The sequence below is a fragment of the Agelaius phoeniceus genome, chromosome 18 (genome assembly GCF_051311805.1).
Source record: "Agelaius phoeniceus isolate bAgePho1 chromosome 18, bAgePho1.hap1, whole genome shotgun sequence".
In the NCBI taxonomy this organism is placed as follows: Eukaryota; Metazoa; Chordata; class Aves; order Passeriformes; family Icteridae; genus Agelaius; species Agelaius phoeniceus.
The window spans coordinates 12,369,952-12,393,942 of NC_135282.1; the positions used below are offsets into that span (position 1 = coordinate 12,369,952).

A 23,991-nucleotide genomic window follows, 5' to 3' on the forward strand; every position below is an offset into this window, starting at 1 on the left:
TGGGAAATTCGGCCCAATAAACGGCTGGATTTGGGGGTAAAATTACACAAATCAAGGCAGATTCGTGTCTCTAACAAGCCCGGTGTGTCCGGAGGGAGGGTGGGTGACCCAAGCAGCAGTGGGACACCACAGGGACACGTTTAGAGCCACCCTGGTGGCAGCTGAGGTGGTTTGTTGTGGTGTGATGCCATAGCCTGTCTCAGTCATCCTGGTTCTTTCCTCAGGTGTGCCAATAACCTCTCCCTTCCCCTCCCTTGCCCCTGCTGAGTGCTGTCCATCAATCTTGGCATTCCAGAAAGGGCTTCTCGTGTGATTGGCGAAGTTCAAAAGATGCCTCTCAGCCCTGGGGGGCATTGGGCCATCCAGGTGTCCTTTGTCCCTTTGTCCCTCCCCTCCTGTCCCTGCTTGGTGCCTCCCTGCCCCTTCCCTGCCCCTCTCCCCGGGGTTCAAAGGAGCAGCAGCCACGGGCTCAGGGAGTTCTGTTGGAGCTGGTGCTGGATTCAGAGGCCTGAGGGCCAGAATAAAGCTCTGGATCCAAACCCTCCATCAGAACCGACTCCTTTCCTTCACCATTGCCTTAAAGCTTCTCCAACAGAGAGGGAAACCTGAGGAGCAGCCCCTGTTATGGGGGGAAGCTCCATCCCAGCACCACCAGAGCTCCTGTCTCCAAGGGCCCAGCTGCAGCACCCAGGCAGCCAAAAGTGTCTGTGGGGTGAAACACCACACACCCAGCCAGGCAAAAGTGTCTCTGGGGTGAAACACCACACACCCAGGCAGCCAAAAGTGTCTGTGGGTGAAACACCACACACCCAGCCAGGCAAAAGTGTCTGTGGGGTGAAACACCACAGTTGCTGCTATTTGGTTCAGCAGCAAGGGCCAGACGAGCCCAGGCATGTCCCATCTGGCTATATTGGTAATTATTCCAATATATTGGCACTGCAACAGTGGTTTAACATCTCAACTGACCCCAAAAGCTCAGTACCCCTGTCAGATGTTGGAGCATCCCCATTGTGCCCACACCAAGAGCATCCAAGCAGGAGTGACACCGTGGGCTCACCCAGCAGCAGGGACAGAGAGCTGGAGCTGCTGGCCTGGGGTTGAGCTCCTCTGCCACTCCTGGTGTTTATCCTGTGAAATATTAATGGGCTGTGATTCATCCCCAGCAAGGAGGAGGTGACAGGCATGTGTGAGCATCGCTGTGCCTGTCCCTGCACACACACACACACACACACAGATCCCCACAGGGATGGACCCAAAGGCATCCCCAGCCCCCCAAAGCTGCTGTTAAAGCTGCTTCGGGGGATATTTTGGACATTTTTCTCTGTTCTGGTGCTGGCATCTCATTAACCACAGGCCAGGAGTGAGCTCAGCCTCCCTGCACTGGGCACTGCAGTGCCACCAGCAGCTCTGTGCCCAGAGCTGGAGTCACCAGTGCCAACCAGTTCCACACCAGTGCCAGCCAGTTCCACACCAGGGCTGCCCAGTTCCACACCAGTGTTGCCCAGTTCCACACCAGGGCTGCCCAGTTCCACACCAGTGTTGCCCATTTCACACCAGGGCTGCCCAGTTCCACACCAGGGCTGTCCCATTTCACACCAGGGCTGCCCAGTTCCACACCAGGGCTGCCCAGTTCCACACCAGGGCTGTCCCATTTCACACCAGGGCTGCCCAGTTCCACACCAGCACCGCCCAGTTCCTCTCCAGACTGGTGCCAACCCTGCAGCTTTACCACCCCGTTCACTGCACATCCAAGAGATGGTGACACCACCACGGTGAGCCCAGCGAGGGGAGGCATCGAGTGGTGCCTCTTTAGCCCCAAATCCCCGATTTCTGCTGCTGGGAGAATCCATCGGAGCAGCCCCTTCCCCTCATCACCCCTGGCTGGCTCCGTCCCCGCCCCCGCCCGGGCTCAGCCTGCTTTAATTGGTTCCAGCTCCTGCAGGCTTTGAAAGATGAAAAGCCCTCGACGGGAGAAGTGTGGAGCGTTCATGGTTTATTAATGGCCAGCCATCATTATTTTACCTTTCAAGTGCTCGGGCAGCGGCGAGGAGGGAAGGAGAGAGGGGGGAAACCGTGTGAGCTCCCCGTGGTTTTCTGCTCCATCCCCTGGGTGCCCCATGAGCCCGAGGGGCTGCCTGGCAGATGGATGGTGGCATCCCGGGAAAACAGCGTGGGAGAGGCAAACAAAGGCGGCAGCAGATGCCAGGAGCCTCCAGTGCTCCATCACCGGGCTCAGCCACCCACAGCCCCTCTGCTGAGCACAGCTGGGTGGAAATTCATCTGCGTGCCCAATCCCCGTGTTTGCTGTGCTGCTGCTGCTGCAGCTCCCATCCGAGTGTGAGCTGGGAATTCTAATCCCCAAAGGGCTGGGCTGGGAGGGAAAAAGGGATTTGGAAGGGCTGGACCACAATGAGATGCTCCCAAAGCTCTGATGGACTCATCCCGACCCCACCATGGATAAAAATCAAGGAGAGGACACGGAGCAGCACAAGGTTTTTTCAAAAGTGTTTTGGGTTTTTTTTTTATAGTTTTTTGGTCTTTTTTTTTTTTTTCTTTTTATTGGCATAAATAATTCATACACTGTCACCTCACCAAACACTGCACGAGAAACCACGGGAACAAATGGCTATCCAGGTCTGCAGGTCCCAGAGATTCGCACCCAGCCAGACAGCGGAAATTAGAAATTACTTTCTTCAAGTGTAGAAAACGTTAGAAATGTTCCTGTACAAATTTACAGCGGGGAGAATCCATCGTGCCTTTCTCAGAAATTCCTTTTTTTTTGTTGTTGTTTTTTCTTTTTTTTTTTTTTTTTTTTTTTTAGTTTTTCTCAGTGGTTTGTGGGGGTGATTTGTAGTTTTATTTCTCACCAGCTTCTTTTTTTCCGGAGGTGTTATTTTTTTTTTTTTGCAACGACGACAACAAAATATATATATATATATATATATATATTTATATTTATATATATATTTATAAAAAGAAAAAAAAGGGGGTGGAGGGAGGAAAGGGGAACTGAAAATCAGCTCATTCTGCAAACTACCACGGAGAAAACGAAGCAGGCCAGCGAGTTCAGTTGGAAACTGTACAAGATTGAGGTCTGTATATATCTATATACATACATATAGAGATATGTATATATATCCATATATACCTTATGTACAAGGCAATGGAACATGGGAATTTACAGGGACCTGAAATTAAAGGCAGCGCTCGCAGCTGACCAAGCTTCCCCCCCCCAAAGAGTCGCTGTTGGCAACAAAAAAATAGATAAATTCAAATAAATTCACAGAAAGTCAAATAAATTTAAATAAATTCATAGAAATTCAATTAAATTCAAATAATTTAAAATAAATAAAGGGTGAAGAAAGGAGGAGGGGCTTGACTCAGGGCACTTGGGGGGTGGAGAGGGGCTCAGCACAGAGCCCTTCTCCTCACACAGCCAAAGAGGCCGAGTTCCAGGCACCAGCTCTTCCATAGAATCCTAAAATTGGCACAGGGAAGGGTTGGACTGGGTGTTGGGAGGGAATTTTTCCTGGTGAGGGCAGGCACAGGTTCCCAGAGCAGCTGTGGCTGCCCCTGGATCCCTGGCAGTGCCCAAGGCCAGGGCTTGGAGCAGCCTGGGATGTGGAAGTGTCCCTGCCATGGGGTCTGAGGTCCCTTCCAACCCAAACCATTCCATAATTCCATGCTCTGGGAAAGGCTGAGCAGCTCCTCCACCTCCAAGACATTCATTTGTGCCTCCATCCACGCCAAATCTGCACCATCCCAGCTCCTGCCACGGGCAAGGACTGGATAAAAGTCATGGGGGCCGAACTCTGAGCTCGTCATTCCCAGAAATTGCCCGGTCAGGGCTCAGCGAGGATTTGGGAATTTGTGGGGAAAAGGGAAATAGAAGAAAAAGCCAGAGCAGGGAATATCCTTCAGCAGCCAAAGGAGGACACAGAGCTTTGGGGCCACCTCTTCCTCCTCTGGGAGAGTCCACATGACCCAGCCCCAAACGTGGTGACCCCACCAGCACCAAAATGCTGGAAAAACCCTCGGGCAGCAGCAAAGCCAGGGAGCTCTGGGAAGAGAGGGGAGGTGAAGGGAGAAGGATGGAGCGGCAGGGCTGGGCCAGGAGCAGCCCCGGGGCTGGGGGCGGCTCCTGCATCTCAAAGGCAGCGCCCAGCAAAGCCCAGCCCGGCTCGGAATGGACCCTCTCCCTCCTCCAGAGCTATCGTGGAGAGCTTCTCCTGCATTCCCCCCCTGCTGAAGCGCTGGATATTTATAAACTGGGCCAAAGGGGGGAAAAAAATAAATATTCTTCACAAAGGCAGAGTCAAAAAAACCCCAGCCAACAACAACAACAACAATAAGATTTGTTGGTTTGGCGGGTGGGGTTTTGTTTAAATAATGAAGACTTTAAAAATAAGAGGGAATGATGGGAATAATGTGGCAGCCTGAAGAACTGGAATGGAAGGGAAGGAGCTGCTCCTCGGAGCTCCTTTGGGATAAATTCAGGACAATTGATGCCATTGTGCTGTGCCTGTGGCTGAGACACCACAGCGAGGGGAGAGGGGAGGAAGAGGCTGGAGAGCAGGGAGAGGTTGGCTGTAGGAATATTCAGTTTCTTCCTGGTATTTAGTTTCTTCCTGATGCCCAAAATTCAGTGGAGAAGGGTGTGGCCAAGGGGGAGTGAGACAGGACAAGGGGAATGGCTTGAAAGTGAAAGAAGGCAGAGTTAAATGGGATATTGGGAAGGAATTGTTCCCTGGGAGGGTGGAGAGGGGCTGGGATGGAATTCCCAGAGCAGCTGTGGCTGCCCCTGGATCCCTGGCAGTGCCCAAGGCCAGGCTGGACACTGGGGCTGGGAGCACCCTGGGACAGTGGGAGGTGTCCCTGCCATGGCAGGGGTGGCACTGGATGAGCTTTGAGGCCCTTCCCACCCAACCCATCCCATGGTTCTGTGGCTGAGGCTGCAGCCCAGTGAGGCCCTGACACCACAGGGGAGCCCACCCAACACCCAGCACCCCTCAGTTCATTGTTCCCTCCACTCCTGGCCATAAAATCCATCAGGAATCTGCCAGCAGCTGTGAGACCCCTCGGGGGACACCAGGGTGAGACCTCCCAGGCCAGGACTTGGGACACGGGGAGCAAACCCCAATGAGCCCAAGAGAGACCTCATCCCTTCCACCACAGATCCACACCACATCCATCACCCCCGTGATGAACACCCCACTGGGGCTCCCTTCCTCCTCCTTCCAACACCTTCCCCTGTCTCCTGCTCCCCTGGAATCCACACCTGCTCAGAACCCAAACCCACAGAGCCAGCAGGACCCTGCTCCCTCTGGGTGGGGTTTGGGGATTGGTGACACCTCCCCGTGCCCCCCCCCAGCACCCAAAACCTCTGGGGAGGGGATTTTGTGCCTCCCCCAGAGGACAGGAGCAGCAGAGGTGAAGGCATTGGTGAGAGCTCAGAGAGACCCCGAGGTTTGAGTGCAAGGTTGGTGGCACATGTGTGCAGAGGGACACCTGGGAGGGGAGCAGGGACACCAGGGGGACACAGGGACACCTGGGGGGAGCAGGAACATTTGGGAGGGGAGCAGGGACACCTGGGGGGAGCAGGAACATTTGGGAGGGGAGCAGGGACACCTGGGGGGACAGGGACACCTGGGGGGACACAGGGACACCTGGGGGGACAGGGACACCTGGGAGGGGAGCAGGGACAGCACTGGGGAGCTGGGATACTTTGGGGGGAGCAGGGACACCTGGAGGGAGCAGGAACATTTGGGAGGGGAGCAGGGACACCTGGGGGGACAGGAACAGGGACAGCACAGGCCATGGATGCTGCGGGCTGGGCTGGGGTGAAAGGCAGGGAAGAGCTGGGATGAGAAGCTGGGATCAGCCCTAACTCAGGAAGCTCTGATTTGCTGCTGGAGCAGGGAACAATTAACCCAAACCAGGGCTCAGTCCTAAATCCATCCTGCCCCATCCCAGCTCCCTGCACTGCCTCCCATCCCAAAAACATCAGCAGGAGACTCCTCCAGATCCTTTTGGGGCAGGATCCACCCCTCCCTGCTCCTGCCCACCCTGGATTTTCACACGTGCACGCGTGGGGATTTTAATACCCCCACAATTAAAATCCCATCTCATCCCAGCTGCAATTAAGTTTCTAATGTTCATTTACTTATGCTAAAGCACTCCCAGCACCAGCGAGGAGGAGCTGGAGCAGCAGCCAGACAAACCAGGGCTGGCTGGGTTTGCAAAGCCTCGTCACGGCTCCAAATTAAAGCGAACTGAGACTACAATTGAATTATCTGGGATGGTTCCTGTCAAGCAATTATGCTCCATGAGAGCCTGGGAATGCAATTTGCTCTCATCTGACAGCTCATCCGAGGGGCTGGAGGGCCCATCCGAGCTGGGAGCGGGGAGAGGGAAACACCAGCATGTGGAATTCAGGTGGCAACAGCAGCTCCCAGAGAGAATTTTTGGGGAAACTCTGGGATTTGGCTGATGGGAGATGAGGAAAATGGTCTTGGGCATGGCTGGGATGTCCTAGAGTGGGGCTGGGAGCTGCTCTGTACAACCAGAGCCTGCCTGCATTCCCAGCTGCAGGAATGAACCACAGGAGAGGGGATGGATCCCAATTCCAGCTGATGCCCAGCCCCAGAGTGTCGCAGGCATCTTTGATGGAAAATCCTTTCCTTAGGATTTTTCCTCCTGAGAAGCTGAGAGGCCTCAGGAACAAAATGTAACCAATGGTTATCTGCTGCTGTGGGATGCAACAGGTGCATCTGGGATTGGGCTCATGTGGTTGTTTCTAATTCATGGCCAATCACAGGGAGCTGGCTTGGACTCCCTGTCGGAGACAGAAGCTTTTGTTATCATTCTTTTCTATTCTATTCTTAGCCAGCCTTCTGATGAAACCTTTTCTTCCATTCTTTCAGTATAGTTTTAATGTAATATATATCATAAAATAATAAATCAAGCTTTCTGAAACAGGGAGTCAGATCCTCGTCTCTTCCCCAGTCTGAAAACCCCTGTGAGCTCGGTCACACCAGAGCAGCCCCAAACCCGGGATTTGGGGAGCGAGGAGCAGAGGCAGGAGCGGGGCAGGGATGGAGAGCGAGGGGGCAGGGCCGGCTGATGAATTAACGGGATAAATCACCGGGAATGCGGAGCCGTGTCCCGCTGGCAGGGAGACCCGCGGGGGGACACGTAAGTGGCAGAGAAGCCACTTGTGAAAGGTCAGCGCTGCCCACGGAGGGGCTGCGGGGGCTGCGGGGGCAGCGGGACAGATGCATTTCCCCGCGGGGGGCAGCTAATGGCAGCGGCACTCCCTGGCCCCGCAGGATCCGGGCACAAACTCATGAATCAGCGACATTCCCCCTTTTTTCATGACAAAACCGCAAAGAAATAAATAAAGGGAATTAAAGAAACCCGCAGAGAACAGAGAACGAGCCCTCCCCAGCCCAGCATCGTCGTGAGCGCTGGATGGGGATCAGAGGAGCCCTGGGGATAAACTGAAGTCATTGTCCTGTGGGTCACCGCTGCTCGGGGGGTTCTGTCCCCAGAGCCTGTGCACGGAGAGCCGCCCGCTGTCCCCATCCCACCGCACCGGGGCTGCTCCGGCTCCCAGAGGATTCCCGGGATGCAGAAAGGCCGCGGGAAGATCCCGGTCCCGGTCCCGGCTCGCTCCGTAGCGCAGGGTGGGAAGCGGAGAGGAAGAGGAGACCCGCTGGGGGAGGAAGGCACCGTCCCACAACTCCTCCCGTCACAGCCTGGAGGGGACACAAGGAGCAGAGTCAGCCCTGGGGAACGTGGGGGTTTGCAGGGAAGATCTTTGGGAAAAACCCTCCTGGAAGAGCTTTGCCATGGAGCTGATCACAAAAGCAGCGGCAACGGGGGAAGCCCTTGTTAGGAAAATTAACCCACAAACACCAGAGGTTGATGTCCAAAAAGGAGACAGAGCAGTCCTTTCTGGCTTTATTCCAATAAAGGGAGAGGCCTTGGGGCATCCCCTGGGGTCTCTCCAATTTTTGGAGGATGCAGCCTCCTTTATATCCCAATTTCCTGGCCGCATTTTCTCTTTTTCCACATTGGCTTAGGTACTTGAGAGGTTCAGACTTCCCTAATCACCTGATACCAAAGATTTCCCTCTAAGGTATAACCCTCCCCTTTAATTTTTAATTCTTACGGAATTTAGGGGTTTTTCTTCCCCATTGTTTCTTTCATCTCTCAGTGTCTAATTTCATTTATCAGCAAACCTAAAGTTTATTTGTAAAAGCAAATCTCTTTTTCCATTCGTCAATCAGTGGAATCCCTCTCATGGTTTCTTTTCTCTTCCAGTGCTGGTTTTATCTACCAGCAGACCCACAGCTTGTTTGGAAAGACAAATCTGCTATTCCTCTCATCCTGTACCTCCCTGCCATCCCTGCCCGGCTCCTGGAGCATCATCCGGAGGGGAAAGGGCTCCTTGGGTACCACTCCCATCCCTGTGCATCCAGGATCCTGCAGGGTTTGTGCCCCAATCCCTTGGATGCAGGGATGGCAGAGCCCGGGGGACCACGGCCACCTCATCCCTGTGCAAGCCGGGAATCCTGGACCTAACAGGACCCAACAGGAACCTTCCAGGACCTAACAGGAACAACAGCCAGAGCCGAGTCCCTGTGGAAGGAATCAGCTGCCGTGGAAAACCGAGCTGGAACATCCTGATTAGCAAAAGATTGGGACGGTAATTAACAGAGAGCTGCGGGGCAGCCCCAGCCCGGGGCGGGCAGAGCGTGGCTCAGTGACTGGAAAAAACATTCCCAAAGCCAGCGGAGCGATTCCGCAGCTGCCTCGGGGCCCGGCATCCTCCAGCATCCCCTGCCCGGCTGCCGGAGCCGCCCCGGTGCCTGCTTGGAGCGTGGCTTGGGAATTAACTCCGCTCCTGATTAACATCTCCCGTTCCGGGTGCCTTGGGGGCCACCTGGCCGCGGGCTTTGCTCTGCTCCCGGCAGCCCCAAGGGACAGGGAGCAGCACTGGGGACATTCCAGACACTCTTGGAGACGCCCAGATAAGGAAAAAAGGCAGTTTGTTATCAGCAGCGGGAGAAACCAGCATCTCCCACCCTCTGTGAGGACAAAGATCGGTCCCTGAAGCCCCCAAAATGTCCTCAGTTCTCTCCCTGAGCTGACATCTCGTCCCCTCCACCCATTCCCATTTCCAGCCTCCGGGGATGCACGCTGGGAGCAGGAAAAATCCCCCCCGTGAATGCCACCCCCGCACGGGTGAGATTTTGGTTCTGTTTGTCACAACATGACAAATTCCGGGGAGGAAAATGAGTTTCTAAGTGATTGCTCTGCATTTTGCCTGCTGTTCCCAACAGGGCAGATTCCAAAATCCCAACTGGGGACCCTCTGATGCCGTTTCCTGCAGCACAGGGATGTGACTAAGCCAAAGCAATGGAACAGAGCAGGATTTGGCCATGGGAGAAGAAGGGATCAGGCTGGAAGCTGCCATGGCTGAGGGTCTGGGAAGGGTACCTGGGCAGGGCATTCCCCTAATCCATGGAATCTGGGAATAAAATGGGGATAGGGACTTACTCTGCCGACTTCCAGAAGTGCCCCGGGTGGGAAAGGCGGCGGTTGCGCTTTGGCAGTTTCTCCAGCATGTCCATGAGCTTGGTGAAGGTGGGCCTCTCCTCCTGCTCGTAGGCCCAGCAGAACAGCAGGATGTCCTGGAGCCACAGGGAGAGAGTGTCAGGAAACCCAGCCAGGCCCTCTCCCAGCAGGAATTGAGCCAGGCCCTCTCCCACCACAGCCCTCGCCCTGAAGGAGCCCGTCTCCATCAGCACATCCTTGGGAAGGGCTGGGATGGAGGGAATGTTTCCATCCCATGAGGAGTCATTTCCATCACTAGATTCTTAGAAAGGGAGGAGGATGGAGGAGACATATCCACCCCATGAGGAGCCATTTCCATTTCTGGATTCTCAGGAAGGACTGGGATGGAAGGGACGTTTCCATCCCATGAGGATCCCATTTCCATCACCAGATTCCTGGGAAGGGCTGGGATGGAGGAGATGAGTCCATCCCATGAGGATCTGTCTCCATTACTGGGTTCTTGTTGAGGATTGGGATGGAGGAGACATGTCCATCCCATGAGGATCCCATTTCCATCACCAGATTCCTGGGAAGGGCTGAGATGGAGGGAACATATTCATCCTATGAGGAGCCATCTCCACCACTGGTTTCTTGTTAAGGATTGGGATGGAAGGGATGTCTCCATGCCCTGAAGAGCCCATCTCCATCACCACATCCTTGGCAAGGGCTGGGATAGAGGGAACATATCCATCCCATGAAGATCCCATTTCTATCACTGAAGTCTCATGAAGGGCTGGGATGGAGAAGATTAGTCCATCCCATGAGGATCTGTCTCCATTACAGGAGTCTTGTTAAGGATTGGGATGAAAGGGATGTGTCCATCCCATAAGGACCCATCACCACCACTGGATTTTTGGGAAAGGCTGGGATGCAGGGGATGTCCAGCCCATCAGGAGCCATCTCCATCACCACATCCTTGGGAAGGACTGGGATGGAGGGGACGTTTCCATCCCATGAGGATCCCATTTCCATCACTGGATTCTCATGAAGGGTTGGGATGGAGGGGATGGAGGAGATGAGCCCATCCCATGAGGATCTGTCTCCATTACTGGGTTCTTGTTAAGGATTGGGATGGGGAGGATGTGTCCATCCCATGAGGAGCCATCTTCACCACTGGATTTTTGGGAAAGGCTGGGATGCAGGGGATGTGCCCAGATGAGGAGCCATCTCCATCACTGGATCCTTGGGAAGGGTTGAGATGAGGAAATGTTTCCATCCCATGAGGAGCCATTTCCATCACTGAATTCTCATGAAGGACTGGGATGGAAGGGATGTCTCCATCCCATGAGGACCCATTTCCATCACCAGATTCCTTGGGAAGGGCTGGGATGGAAGGTACATATCCATCCCGTGAGGATCTGTCTCCATTACTGGGTTCTTAAGGATTGGGATGGACCCATCTCCATCACTGGGTTCTTGGGAAAGGCTGGGGTGGAGGGAATGTGCCCAACCCATGAGGCTCCCATTTGCATCCCCACATCCTCACGAAAGGCTGGGATGAAAGGGGGGGTGTCCACCCCACAAGCACCCATCTCCATCCCTACAACCTTGGGAAAGGCTGGAGCAAAGGGAACGCTCCAGCTGAGCTCAGCAGCAGGACCAAGCCTGGCTGGGTGAGATCAGCAGATCCAGAGGGTTTCCCAAGGGCCCCACCAGCCATGTCCCAGTCCATGTACACCCCCACAGGGCCCCACAGCACCTACCGAGATCTCCTTGCCCATCCCGATCTGGCTGAGGTTGGGCTTCATCCCTCTTCCCACCTGCCAGATTATTGCCTCCGCTGGCTGCGTCTTGAAGGGCCATTCCCGGGCGTGCAGCTCGTACCAGATGGTGCTGTTGGGAGACACTGGGAATCAGAGGTGGAGCAGCCAGCAGGGATTCAGGATGGGGTGTGACCATGTTTATAGGGGTCTCAGGATGAGGGAAGAGATGAGGATCTGACTCCCTGTTTCAGAAGGCTTGATTTATTATTTTATGATATATATTATATTAAAACTATACTAAAAGAATGGAAGAAAAAGTTTCATCAGAAGGCTGGCTAAGAATAGAAAAAGAAAGAATGATAACAAAGGCTTGGGTCTTGGACAGAAAGTCTGAGCCAGCTGGGCTGTGATTGGCCATTAATTAAAAACAACCAACATGGACCAATCAAAGATCTACTTGTTGCATTCCACAGCAGCAGATAACCATTGTTTATATTTTGTCCTTGAGGCTTCTCAGCTTCTCAAGAAGAAAAAATCTTAAAGAAAAGATTTTCCATAAAAGATGTCTGGGACAATGGGGAGGTGTCCAGACACTGCAGCCACATCCAACCTCTCTCCCTGCTCCAGAACCATCCAGGAGATGCTTCATCCCAGAGGTGCTCCTTGATACAGAGGTGTCACCTCTCCCATTTTCCTGGAGCGAGCCCTGATTCCCACCAGGGGAGATCCCAGCCCATGGGAAGGAGGACAGAGGCTGATGGAGGCCCAGGCAGAGCCATCAAGTGGAATTGTCCCACCTGGATGCAAGAGCACTGCCCATGGAGCAGCTGAAGAGGGGATGGTGGGGATGCAGCTGCCACTCCAGCAGAATTCCGGGAAGGGACGAGCTCAAGAATTCACTTTCACTCCAGCTTTTCCCTTTTTCTCCTCCAAAAATCTCTCCAAGCTCCAAAAACCCGTGCCATGACCCATCTCAGGTGTCCTCCCCAGGTGATGGCCACGTGAAGCCCCGGCCATCTGCTCCTGCTCTCCTTGCTAAGCCAAGCCCTCTTTTCCATGAGGAATCCCAAATCCAAGGGAATATCCCAAAACAAGGGCATCACCGGTGGGCACCCCTGTGGTTTTCCGCCCCCGCTGCTGCCTGCAAGTTTTGCATCATCATTTTCTGGCACCCGGAGCCTGGATGAGCCTGGATTCCCACAATGCCAGCCCCACTGTCCAAGGCACATTCCCTGGGCCTGCTTTTCCCTCCCAGGGATGCCCTCGTGAACACTGAAAGGATCAAAACCCAGGGTTAAAATGACAGCAGGGTGGAAAAAAATCTATCTGATAAATGAAAGATTCCTCCCGGTTAGGGAAGCTCCCTGATTTTTGGAATTGGGATTCTTCTGATTTTGCATAATTTGGCTGGAAATCTCAAAAAAAAAAAAAAAAAAAGTTGAATAATGGGAGAATGATGTGGGTGCAGAGGAATGGGGGGCTTGGCCACAGGACAAAATCCTCAGGAGGAGCATCCAAGCACCCTCAGATTGCATTCAACACATCCAAGGCATTAATTCCAGTTTCTCACTGGGAGTTTTTGTCATCTTTAAAAGATCTTTTCCTCTTGCTCTCCCTGATCCCCAAATCCCTGGAAGGAAGCGACCCCTCAGGATCAGCCCTGAGCCTCCCAGGCTCGATGGAGGGCAGCAGAAACAAGAAAGAGGGAAAACGTGGGGAAACCTTTTCATCTTTTCAGGAAACTCACGCTTTCCATAAGGGCAGAGCTCACAACTGAGGGAAAAAAGGGAAAATTACGTCTCCCCACCCACTCTCACTTAGTTGGATACGATCCTTTAATTACCTCTTTATTTCTGTGCTGAAGTTGTACCTCAGGGAGGGCACAAAATAAAAGAGCCAGACCCTTCCAGCTGTAATTACTGCGGGTTTGATGGGAATATTGCCTCGGATAACGGGCCCACGCTCCCTAATCCCACAGCCTTCGAGGTATCCATGAGAAAATTAATCCTCTGGGTAAAGAGGAAAGGTTTTGGGAAAGGTTTAGCGGGGTGGAATTGGGCTCGTGCCCTCAGGGAGGTTTGTGGGCAGAAAAAGGGCAGGAGGAATGAGCTGGTTTGCTGAGGAAAACTTAGGAATTCTCATTTTCTTGGCTTTTGGTAACTGCTCATAGAGCTGGCCCCACCATCAGCTCTCTGCAGTGGCTGGAGGGGGACATTGGGGCATCCAGGGGCTCCAGAGCTGTGTCCCCAACCTTTGGCATCCCCATCCATCATCCAAGCACCTTCTCAATGGCACCGGCCCCAGGAGGGTGCAGGGGAGAGATGATGCCAGGCTGGCATTCCCAGGATACTCTGGATCCCATTGCCAAGCACCACCAACTGGTGCAAAACAGGCGGATTTGGTAATTTGGGGAGAACTGGGCTCTCCAGCGACTCCCAGAGCTGTGTTCCCACCCCAGGCTGGCATCCTCAGGTTACTCTGGATCCCATTACCCAGAGCCAGCCTGATCTAAAACAAGGGGATTTGGTGATTTAGGGACGGTTTCACTCAGAATTTCTCGAAGCAGGAAGGTTCATCCAGCCCAGCCATGGGAATTCCATCCAGCAGCGTCCCCTTGGATTTGGGACAAACCAAGAGCGTCCTCATCCCCTCCTGAGCCCAGAGCAGCTCCCACCTGACCCAACCAGGCCAAATCCCTGTCCCAGGACTCACCCCAGTGCAAAGACATCCGAGTGCTTGGAGAAGGGCAGCTTGTCCTCCTCGGTGTCGGGCGAGAGCTGCCGGATGATCTCGGGGGCCAGGTGGCACAGCCAGCCATTCTGGATGCGCAGCTTGTTCTCCCTCCTGTGGGACACGGAGCCGTGGGTACAGCGGGCACAGCACCACCAGCTGCCCACCCTCCTCACAGGGATTTAAACCTGGTTTTAGCCACATCAAAGTCAGGTTTTATCCCTGCTCTGTGAAATGTCCCTGCCCAGGCAGCAGGACAAAATTGGATGGTGGTTCCTGCTGGGACATGGAGCTGGAGCTGTGGGTGCCACTGGGACACAGCACCACCACATCCCCAACTTCCCACCCTCTTCCCAAGGTTTTTAAGCCAGATTTTACCCACATCATTCTTGCAAAGTCAGGTTTTAGCTCTGCTCTGGAAATGTCCCAGCCAGGCAGCAGGACAAAATTTGATGGTGGCTCCTGCCGGGACACGGAGCTGGAGCTGTGGGTACCCTGGGGAAAGCATCTCCACATCCCCAGCAAACAGCTTCCCATCCTCTTCCCAAGGTTTTTAAGCCTGGTTTTTCCCACACCATCCTTTCAGAGTCAGGTTTTAACCCTGCTCTGAGAAATGTCCCTGCCCAGGCAGCAGAACAAAATTGGGGCACAGGATGATGATTCCTGCTGGGACATGGAGCCAGAGCTGTGGATACCCTGGAGCACAGCACCACCACATCCCCAGCTTCCCGTCCTCTTCCCAAGGTTTTTAAGCCTGGTTTTCCCACGTCATCCTTGCAAAGTCAGGTTTTAACCCTGCTCTGAGGAATGTCCCTGCCAGGCAGCAGGACAAAATTGGATGGTGGTTCCTGTCAGGACATGGAGCCAGAGCTGTGGGAACCCCAGGGCACAGCACCACCACATCCCCAGCTTCCCATCCTCTTCCCAAGGTTTTTAAGCCTGGTTTTCCCACGTCATCCTTGCAAAGTCAGGTTTTAACCATGCTCTGGAAAAGTCAGCACAGTTGTTCCTGTCCTGACAGCAGGACAAAATTGGATGGTGGTCCTGCTGGGACATGGAGCTGGAGCTGTGGGTACACCAGGGAACAGCATCTCCACATCCCCAGTGGGGAAGAGCTTCCCACCTCTTCCCAAGGTTTTTAAGCCTGGTTTTCCCACATCATCCTTGCAAAGTCAGGTTTTAACCCTGCTCTGAGAAATGTCCCTGCCAGGCAGCAGGACAAAACTGGGGCACAGGATGGTGCTTTAGGGGAACTTTGGCTCTCCCAGGCTGGTGATGGGGATTTAGGGTCTGCTGGGGCTCCTGCTGTGCCCTTTGCACCAAAACCCCTTAAAGGATCCAGGGGTAAAGTGGGGATGAATTCCCCCAGGGACCCCACTGTGGTTGGAGCAGGAATTTGGACTGGGCACCACAAAATGACTCTTCTGAGCAAACCCATCCTAAAGTAATAGCGTGGGAATTGGTGGTTTTGGGTCTTTGGCCCCAAAACAGCCCCTCAAAGTCCAAGCCTCCAATGGCGTCTCCCATGGGAGCAGCCTGGCTTTATAACAACCCCTCATTTCACCTCATTTCTCCTTCCTCCACCTCCCCAGGCTCCATCTGCTTGGGATAAATCCATTGGAAACCCTTTGGCCAACAGCTGAGGATGGCATTGGTGACTTCTCCATCCTTCACATCCTCCAGCAGGCACCTGGGATACACTGCTGGCTTCAAAATCCCTGGATCACCAGGGGTGGTGACACCTGAGGCAGCTCCATCATGTGTCTGAACCCAGGTTCAGCAGCAGAAGGGAACAAACCTGTCCCACGTCACCTTGGGCTGGCTCCTGCCAGGAATTTCTCCCTGTTTGTGCTTGGAACCCTCCCAAAGATGGGGATGAACAGGGCTAAGGGATGGCTGTGGGGTCATCTGTCCTCCTGAATGTCAGCCTGGGACCAAAATCCCATGGGAAACCATCCAGGGACGGGGTTCCACCTCAAAGCCTGGCCCATAATCCCAAAATGGCACAATCCAGATCCTCCTGCCTGCAAAGCTGTCCTCATTACCAGTGACAGGTCTGGCTGTGACCAGAGGGGCTCCCTTCCCTAGGGAGGGACACTGCCACTCCAGGGAATCACTGATGACACCTCCTTGTCCCCTCTGGAGCATCCATGGCTTCTCTCCATCTCCTCCTTGTCCCCTCTGGGCTGTCCATGGCTCCTCTCCATCTCCTCCTTGTCCCCTCTGAGGTGTCCATGGCTCCTCTCCATCCTCCTTGTCCCCTCTGGAGCATCCATGGCTCCTCTCCATCTCCTCCTTGTCCCCTCTGGGCTGTCCATGGCTCCTCTCCATCTCCTCCTTGTCCCCACTGAGCCCAAGGACATTTAAATAAAGGAGGAATAAATCTGGTTTCAGCGGGATGAAACCCCAAGTCACCAAATCTCTGCAGGAAGTGCTTTAACCCCAGCAAAACCAGCTGAAGAAATGTCACCATTCTTAACCTGACCTCCAAAAATTTCCTTCCTTCCCAAGAGATGTTTCTCCAAGCCACTAAGAACCCAACACTGGGATTTATCTCTCGTCTTCATCTGAGAGACACCAAAACCACAAAAACCCACCCTGAAAAGGGGAGATCAGACCTGCAGACACTTCCTGTTCCAAAATTCATGGTGGCTGTGGATCCCTGCTCTCCTCTCAGCTCTCCTCCAGCAGAAAACATCTGCTACCAGCAGCCCAGGGCACAAATTTTTCTCATTTTCTCCATTTTCCCAGCAAAACTCTGCTCATTTCTATCCAGCCTTGCTTTCCTGGCCACCTCCTGGATTCTAACCTCACAGGGGACATCCCAATCTTGGGCAGAGGTGGCCACACATTGGCCACCTCCTCAGAAACCCCATTCCCCCATTTCTCATTCCATCTCTGAAGCATCCCTGACCTTCACAGCAAAGATTCCTGCCAAAGCTTGGCCGGTTTTGCCCAATCCTCATTCCCTGCTGGAATGAGCTGCCCCTTCCTCCTGGCAGGCCCTGAATCCCAAGTCCCCCGCCCAGCTGCCAAACCAGAGGCAAATCCCACTTTGGATCAGGAGATCCTGATTTCCTGGCTTTCCAAAGGTTTTGGCCAAGTTTGTGCTGAAATCCATTGATATTTATCCAGGCAGAGTGGAAAATCTGGGAGTGTGGGATGGAGAGAGGCGGCCACTGCCGTTTCTTTTAATCCTTTGAAATCATCACAGGGAAATTAGGGAAAAATCCATCATTTCCAAAGTTCTTTTTATCTCTTGAGCATCTTTGCCGTGGAGATGGAAGGACCAGGAGAAAACTGCCCAAGCTTGGGGTGTTCTGCTCCCAACACAAAGGGTTTAGAGGGAAATCCAACACAAAGGATTTAGTGGGAAAGATGGGAAAAGTCAGCAATGTTCTTATTCCCCACTTAACAAAAAATAGGAAATATCACCTCTGTTCTTCCTTCCCCACTTCTGTTTCCTTTTTCCACCCCAGCTTTGCTTATCCTCCTTTCCACAGCTGCTGGAACTCTTTTTCCTGCCATTCCTACAGCTGGAAAACCTCCCAAAGCACCAGGACAAGAAATTTAATAAGGAGCATTTACCAAAACCTTCAGATTTAAACCCTCTGAGACCCCAAAATGTCACAATGTTGTGAAAATCCCAAGCTTGGCTCTCATTGTCCATGTCCTGCTCCATGCCCAGCACAGACACCATGGCCAGATGTCTGTGATTCCCAAAATGTCACTGGAGTGGGGACAGCACAGGGATGGCATCACTCAATCCAGGCAGGGGATGAAGCAGATGCCAGGGATTTATAACGATGGAAAGGGAAAAGCCAAGGAATGAACCAGCCCTGTTGCCACAGGAACATCTCCTGGCTGGCTGCAGGGTGGTTTGGCCATGGAAATGATGCATCCCATGGGAAGAGGTTGGTGCAAGGGGCACAATCTGCCTCTCTGAACCAAAATTCCAGAGGCTCACACACGGCATCATGTTCCTTCCTATGGATCAAAACCATCTCCCTTCAAACAGAGCAGCCCCACGACACTCAAAGGCCTCTTGAGCTCCTCTCTGCTGAGGCTGGGGACACAGAGAAGCACTTGGAGGGGGATTTTTTGGGATCATTCCCAGCTTTAGGGCACGGGGAGGAGCCCCAGTGTGTCCATGCCCTCCTACCTGCCTGCCTGCAGAACCCCGGAGATGCTGAAGAGCCCAAAGTCGGTGATCACCACCTTCCCATTGTCGTAGAAGACATTCTTGGACTTGAGGTCCTTGTGGAGGATGCCCTTGGCATGCAGGTATCCCATTCCCTGGGATGGAACAGAGAGAGGAAAACGCCCCGAGGTTACAAAGGCAGCACAAATGGGCAGGATAACACCAGAGTGGCAGCATTCCCATGGGATCCATGAGCCACCACGGCACATCCAGGCTGGACCACGTCCCCAAAGGACCCTGCAGGAAGGGAAAGTGCCTGGAAGGGATGGGCTCCTGGAGGGAGATGGGATTGTGGAGTGGGTGTCCCAGCTGCCACAGCGCCCGCTCATCGTCCTGATTAATTGATTCCACAGGAAAAATGAGCAGCAAACCCACCCGGCAGCCGCTTCCCTGGAACCCTCTGCTGGGAAATGGATGGTGATGATGTTTCTGCCTCTGTTTTTTTGGGGGCTGGCAGAGGAGGGTAATAATTCACCGCTCCCCACAGCCCCACCGGCGCTTCCGACGGCCCCATCCGCCTGGAAACGGGCGCCTCGCAGGAGTCCTGCCTTAATTCCTTCCCCCCCAGGAAAAACTGCTCGGTGGTTAATTAAAATTAGTGCTAATGAGGCACAAAAAGGCCATGGGTGGGAAATCCAAACTCTCCTGTTTAGCCTCGGCAAATCAAGCAGACTGCCGGCAGCTCCGCGTGGCGGATGTTCAGCTCCACAGGATCGTTCTGGGAACGGGGAGGGGGATAAAGCACATTTATCCCAACTTCAGCAGGGATTTTCATGCTGTCCCACTTTTCACTCTCCTAAGCAGACTCGGGGAAAACTTGATCTGCAGGATGCTGCTGAAGGATCAATGCCCAACAGGCCGGCAAACTGTTGCTTAAGAGGGAATATTGGTTGTCTGGCACTGGAAAAAAGGGGGATTTATTAACTGGAATTCCATGGGGATCCATCCGTCCTGAGTCTCATCTTTTCATCTATCATCATTAACCACACAGGCTGTGTGAGAAGAATTTATTTTTAAGCTAGTGGCTGATGTGGAGCCAGAAGCCCAATCCAAATTCCACCATCTGGAAAAAGTGGGAAAACAAACAGAAAAACACCCCAACCCAGCAAGATATGGGAGTTTCACTGCCCCCCGTGGGGAGAAGATCCTACAGAGCTTCTGCCAAGGGATGCTGGAGGAAGGAAAGGATTTGGGGCTGGATGCCAGGACCATTCCAGGCACCGGGATTAATTAGGGGTCTCCAGCTCCCAGCACATGAAATAATGAGGTGGTTTAAAAATCAGCTTTCAAATGTCACTGTCACCTCCAGAAAGTGCCAGGGTGGAGCCAGGAGCAGCATTCCAATGTTTCCCTGGCCAGGTGCAGTGCAGGGCCCTGAGCATCCATGGATGAGCCCCAGTGCCACGGGAATGCTCTGCAGCCCCTTCCCATTGTTTGAGGGTGATGGGACCCCAGAGCAGCACCAGGACCTTGCTCCCACCTGCTCCCACATCCATGGAGCTCATCTTCATGGAATCATCAAACACAGCCCGGCCTTTGCTGCAGGAATTTCTCTGGGCAAACCCAAGTCCCTCACCTCGCTCCGTGCAGATCCCACTGCAAATTCCAGCCCCTGGGATGATCCCTGAGGAAGCACTCTGGGGCCAGGAATGCCCTCATTTGCTGGGCTGTGTGAAAAGCCAGCTCCCTCTGCCGGCACCACCGCTCCCGGGAGGAATCTTCCTCCCCTCCCGGGATCGATCATCCTCCCCCTCCCGAGGATCTCGGGATAACCTTGCACCCACTGATCCAAGGAGCTGAGCAGCTCCCCCGTCACATTCCAGGACTCCAAGGATAAAATCAAACAGCTGCTGTGACTGTGCAGAAAATCCTAAGCCTCCGGGAAATGCAGCTCCAATCCCACCCCAACCAAGGTGTTGGGATTTCCCTCCCTGGCACCCACCACTTCCAAGTGCCCCAAAACACCTGCTGGAGATTGGTGGGTAGAGGTGGGAAGGCTGGGGAGCTGCTGCTCCTCAGCAGGAATGGGCCATGAGGTTGGGTCACGGCATTGGGGCAGGGCTGGGCTTCTCCAGGAATTCCCTTTGGTGCCCAGGGAGAGCCTTTGGAGAGCTCTGTTAATTCCTCCAGGGATCTGGGGTGGATACAAAGCCTCTCTGCCTCTCAGCATCACAGACTTGGAGGTTTCCAACCTGTTCCCAACAGGCAGCAGCTGCAGAAAACAAGGATGTCTCAGCCTCATCCTCGAAACCCACACGGAGCAGTGAACCCACGCAGGGAAAGGGGCTGAACAGAGCTCTTATTCCTGCTGGGAACATCTGGAAGGCAAAAGCCCTGAGCACAAAAAGGGGGAAAAAATACAAGGCTAGACTGTGATGCTTCAAATGTTTGCTCAGCAGGAAAAAATCTGTGTCTAAAAGGTGGAAAACATGGATCAGAAGTAGGAATTAAGGAGGGAGAGGCTCTGGGCTGCCTCAGGCACCCCCAGCTCAGGCCGTGGCTCTGAGGTAGATAAAGGTTCAGGCTGTGCTCACCTGGAGAGTCCAAGAGGATTGAAGGAATTTTAAATTTAAAGTTAAAACTGGGTCTAAATAAACACAAAATAAACAATTTATTAAGGACCATCCAAGGAAAAGGCATCACCCAGGAAATATTGCTGAACACATTCTGCTTTTAACCTGGGTTTGAGCATTTAAGAGGGGCTAAGGTCTGCCAGAAAATCTGATTTTCTGTTGTTTCCCCACAGTTAAAGTGGGATCAGCTCCAGGTTTGGGCTCCAGGGGGGAAATGTTGGCTGACCTTGAGCAGGGCACGGGGGCACTGTCACAGCTCCCATGGCAGAGCACGTGCCAAATATTCCTGGTGATAAATCTGTTTGGAATCACAGCACAGCCCCGTTCTGGCAGACAGCTCAACACCTCAGTGCTGCTGCTGACATCCCATGGGAAGCTGTGAGGGCTCAGGACCCAAATTCCCAGCCACTCCACCCTGCCATGGGAGGATCCTGCCCGGGATTGTTTGCAGGGACACGTCTGAGGTGTGGAAGATGCACTTGGGGTCATCCCTGGGAAAGGAAAAGCGTTTTTAGCTCTGGAAAATGTATGTGAGCTTGGCCTTGTGGCACCATGGCATGGATTTCTCCAGGAGCCTCAGCCCTGGGAATGTTTTATGGGAATTCTGGGAATGCTGGAAGTGTCCAAGGCCAGGCTGGACAGGGCTTGGAGCAGCCCTGGGATGGTGGAAGGTGGAATGTAATGAGTTTTAGGCTCCCTTCCAACACAAACCATTCCATGATTTTTCCTTTTTTTTTCCAAGAGGAGAGGAATATCCCAGCAGGAATTCCCCCACAGAAGCAATGCTGGATTTAAACACCTGAAATTCCAGCAGGGAAGAGGAGCAGTGGGCCAGGATGAGCCCCAAGCACGGGGAGCCCATGGAAGCTTTGGTGCCACCCCAATTCAGCCACATGAGAGATGTCAAAGACACCTGGATTTTAAAAACAAGGAGTTCTAACCTGCCCAGAATCCTTGGATTTTAAAACCAAGGAGTTCTAACCTGTCCAGAATCACTGGATTTTAAAACCAAGGAGTTCTAACCTGCCCAGAATCCTTGGATTTTAAAACCAAGGAGTTCTATCTTGCTCAGAATCCTTGGCTGCTCCTCTTCCTGCTCCCCAGAATGACTGGATTGGGCTCTTGGCTGGGTTTTCTGCAGGATCCAGACCCCACCAGACCATACCTTCACAATTTCTTGTGCTATCTGCCTCGTCTTGTTGACATCCAGGACAATTTTGGCGTCCCTCACCACGGAGTAGAGAGTCCGTCCTTTACACAGGCTGGAAAAGGGAAAGAGAAGTTACAAACCCTCCTGGAGAAACAGCCCCAAATCATAAATAAATAAATAAATAATCACAGGATTTGGGCCAGATTTTGGCCCCCTGGCCCGAGGCAGGTTGAGGATTCTGCAGGGAACTGGGGGCTCTCCCAGTTTGGCACTGGGAGGGAGCTCTCAGTGCTCCTGGTGTGACCTGGTGGCACCACCGTGGTGCCACAAGGGACAACCTGGGCTGGCCCCTGGCTTTTCCTTGTGTCCCAACCCAGAGCAAACCACCTGGTCCTCCCACCTCTGAGTTTTTGTGCAGAACTGGCCGTGGCTCCCCCCTCCTCCTCCTCCTCCCTCGGGATCCAAAGCTCACAGATGTAAAATGAGTCAAAAGAGGAAAGACAGGGAGGGGGAAAAAAATCCCCCAACCCAACCCCATGCACTGTACAATGTCCTCCAATTTTCCTTCTCGTACCAATTACAGTAAAATCTATTTACAGAGCCTTAATTACCAAAGGCAGCTGGATTGGGGGGGGGGGGGGGGGGGGGAATGGATATAAACCAATTAAAAATATATTGACATTTGAATATCATAATGGAGGACGTGGGTGGCTGCTGCCTCGACTCCCGCCCACAAAAAAAGAGCTTTTTTTTTTGCTTTTCTCTATCCACCCACGCTCATTCCAGGCAACTTTGGAAGGATGAGACTGGATACCTGTGCCTGGGAAATAAAACACCCAGCACACAGCTTGTTAAAGAGGTTTGGTGGCTGCAGATGTTGATTTGATTCTGTTCTGGTTAACAAATTTAAAGTTCTAGGGTTTCATTCCACTGCTTTCCCCCAGCTCGGCTCCACTGCTTTCTCCTCTCCCAGTTCCTCCTGCCCTGGGAATTCCAGAATGCACTGGTTTGGATTCAACCCAACCCCTGGGAGAGGTTTTGTCCTTTTGGGGTGAAAATAATCACAGAATAATGAAAGAGAATCACAGGATAGTTTGGGTTGGAAGGGACTTGAGGGGCCGTATAATTCCAACCCTCTGCCATGGGCAGGGACACCTTGGATGGGGCTTGGAGCAACCTGGGATAAAGAAAATGTCCCTGCCCATGGCAGAGGGTGGAATGGGATGAGCTTTAATGTCCCTTCCCACCCAAACCATTCCATGAGTCCATGAAACCCAGAAGAACCCCAAACTCCAGAAGCTCACAGATACAAAGGATCCTCCTGCTCCACATCACTCCATGGGCAGAGAGCAGAATTTTCAGCACAAGCAGTGAAACAGGAATGGGAGCAATCCCCACATCCCCTGGGTTTTGGAAAGACAACAGCACCCTTCCAAATATTTCCTCACTGGGAGCATTAGGAATTGTCCTGCTGGGCACAAGTGAGCTGCAGTGGGGATTTAGGGCAGCGAGTGCCTCCTCAGGGATGGCTTTCCTTGCTCAGGTGTCCCAGCACCTCCCTGAGCATCCCAGCTGGATTTATCCCCGAGGCAGCTGCACTCCCTCTGAACCATCTTCCCATCTCCTGCAGCACTTGGACTGCAGTCAAATAAGAATTTGCTGGAGATTAGGATCCAGGCACTTGGAAATCAGTGATAAAATCCTTGGATTTCTGTAACCGGAATGATTCAAAGCGTGCAGAATAATGACAGATATGAATTGTCCTTCCACCACCTGTGTTTTCCTACACTAATTTGCTACATAAACCCACCAAGCTTTACCCTCTGCCACACAATAGCCTTTTGCCACCTCCATGACCTGCCTGCACACACAGGAGTTCCCCCAGCCCTTCCCAACCTCTGAAAAACACGTTTTCTCCCAGAGAAAACCTTTATACAGCCAGTTGCCTGTGATCTGAATTAGTGACAAATTGACACTGGGAATGCAATGAGTGGATTAGCACTGGAACAGGGC

At 53.1% G+C, this 23,991-nt stretch overlaps 1 protein-coding gene across 5 annotated transcripts in view; it reads right to left on the bottom strand.

The window, feature by feature from the left end:
* Positions 1 to 1,980: 1,980 nt before the first annotated feature.
* KSR2 (kinase suppressor of ras 2) overlaps positions 1,981 to 23,991 on the bottom strand; it is a 93,530-nt gene continuing 71,519 nt past the window's right edge. For 2 of the 5 annotated variants that reach the window (XM_077187781.1, XM_077187779.1), the window contains 6 exons: positions 21,994 to 22,090; positions 18,217 to 18,350; positions 14,037 to 14,168; positions 11,325 to 11,454; positions 9,565 to 9,698; positions 5,637 to 7,757 (listed from right to left, as the gene is read on the bottom strand). In XM_077187781.1, the coding sequence (XP_077043896.1) occupies positions 7,751 to 7,757; positions 9,565 to 9,698; positions 11,325 to 11,454; positions 14,037 to 14,168; positions 18,217 to 18,350; positions 21,994 to 22,090 (634 nt within the window). In that variant the 3' untranslated portion in view covers positions 5,637 to 7,750. Of the gene's footprint in view, positions 5,549 to 5,636; positions 7,758 to 9,560; positions 9,699 to 11,324; positions 11,455 to 14,036; positions 14,169 to 18,216; positions 18,351 to 21,993; positions 22,091 to 23,991 lie in introns of those variants that run through there. The other 3 variants (XR_013184643.1, XR_013184642.1, XM_077187780.1) reach the window with 3 other exon arrangements.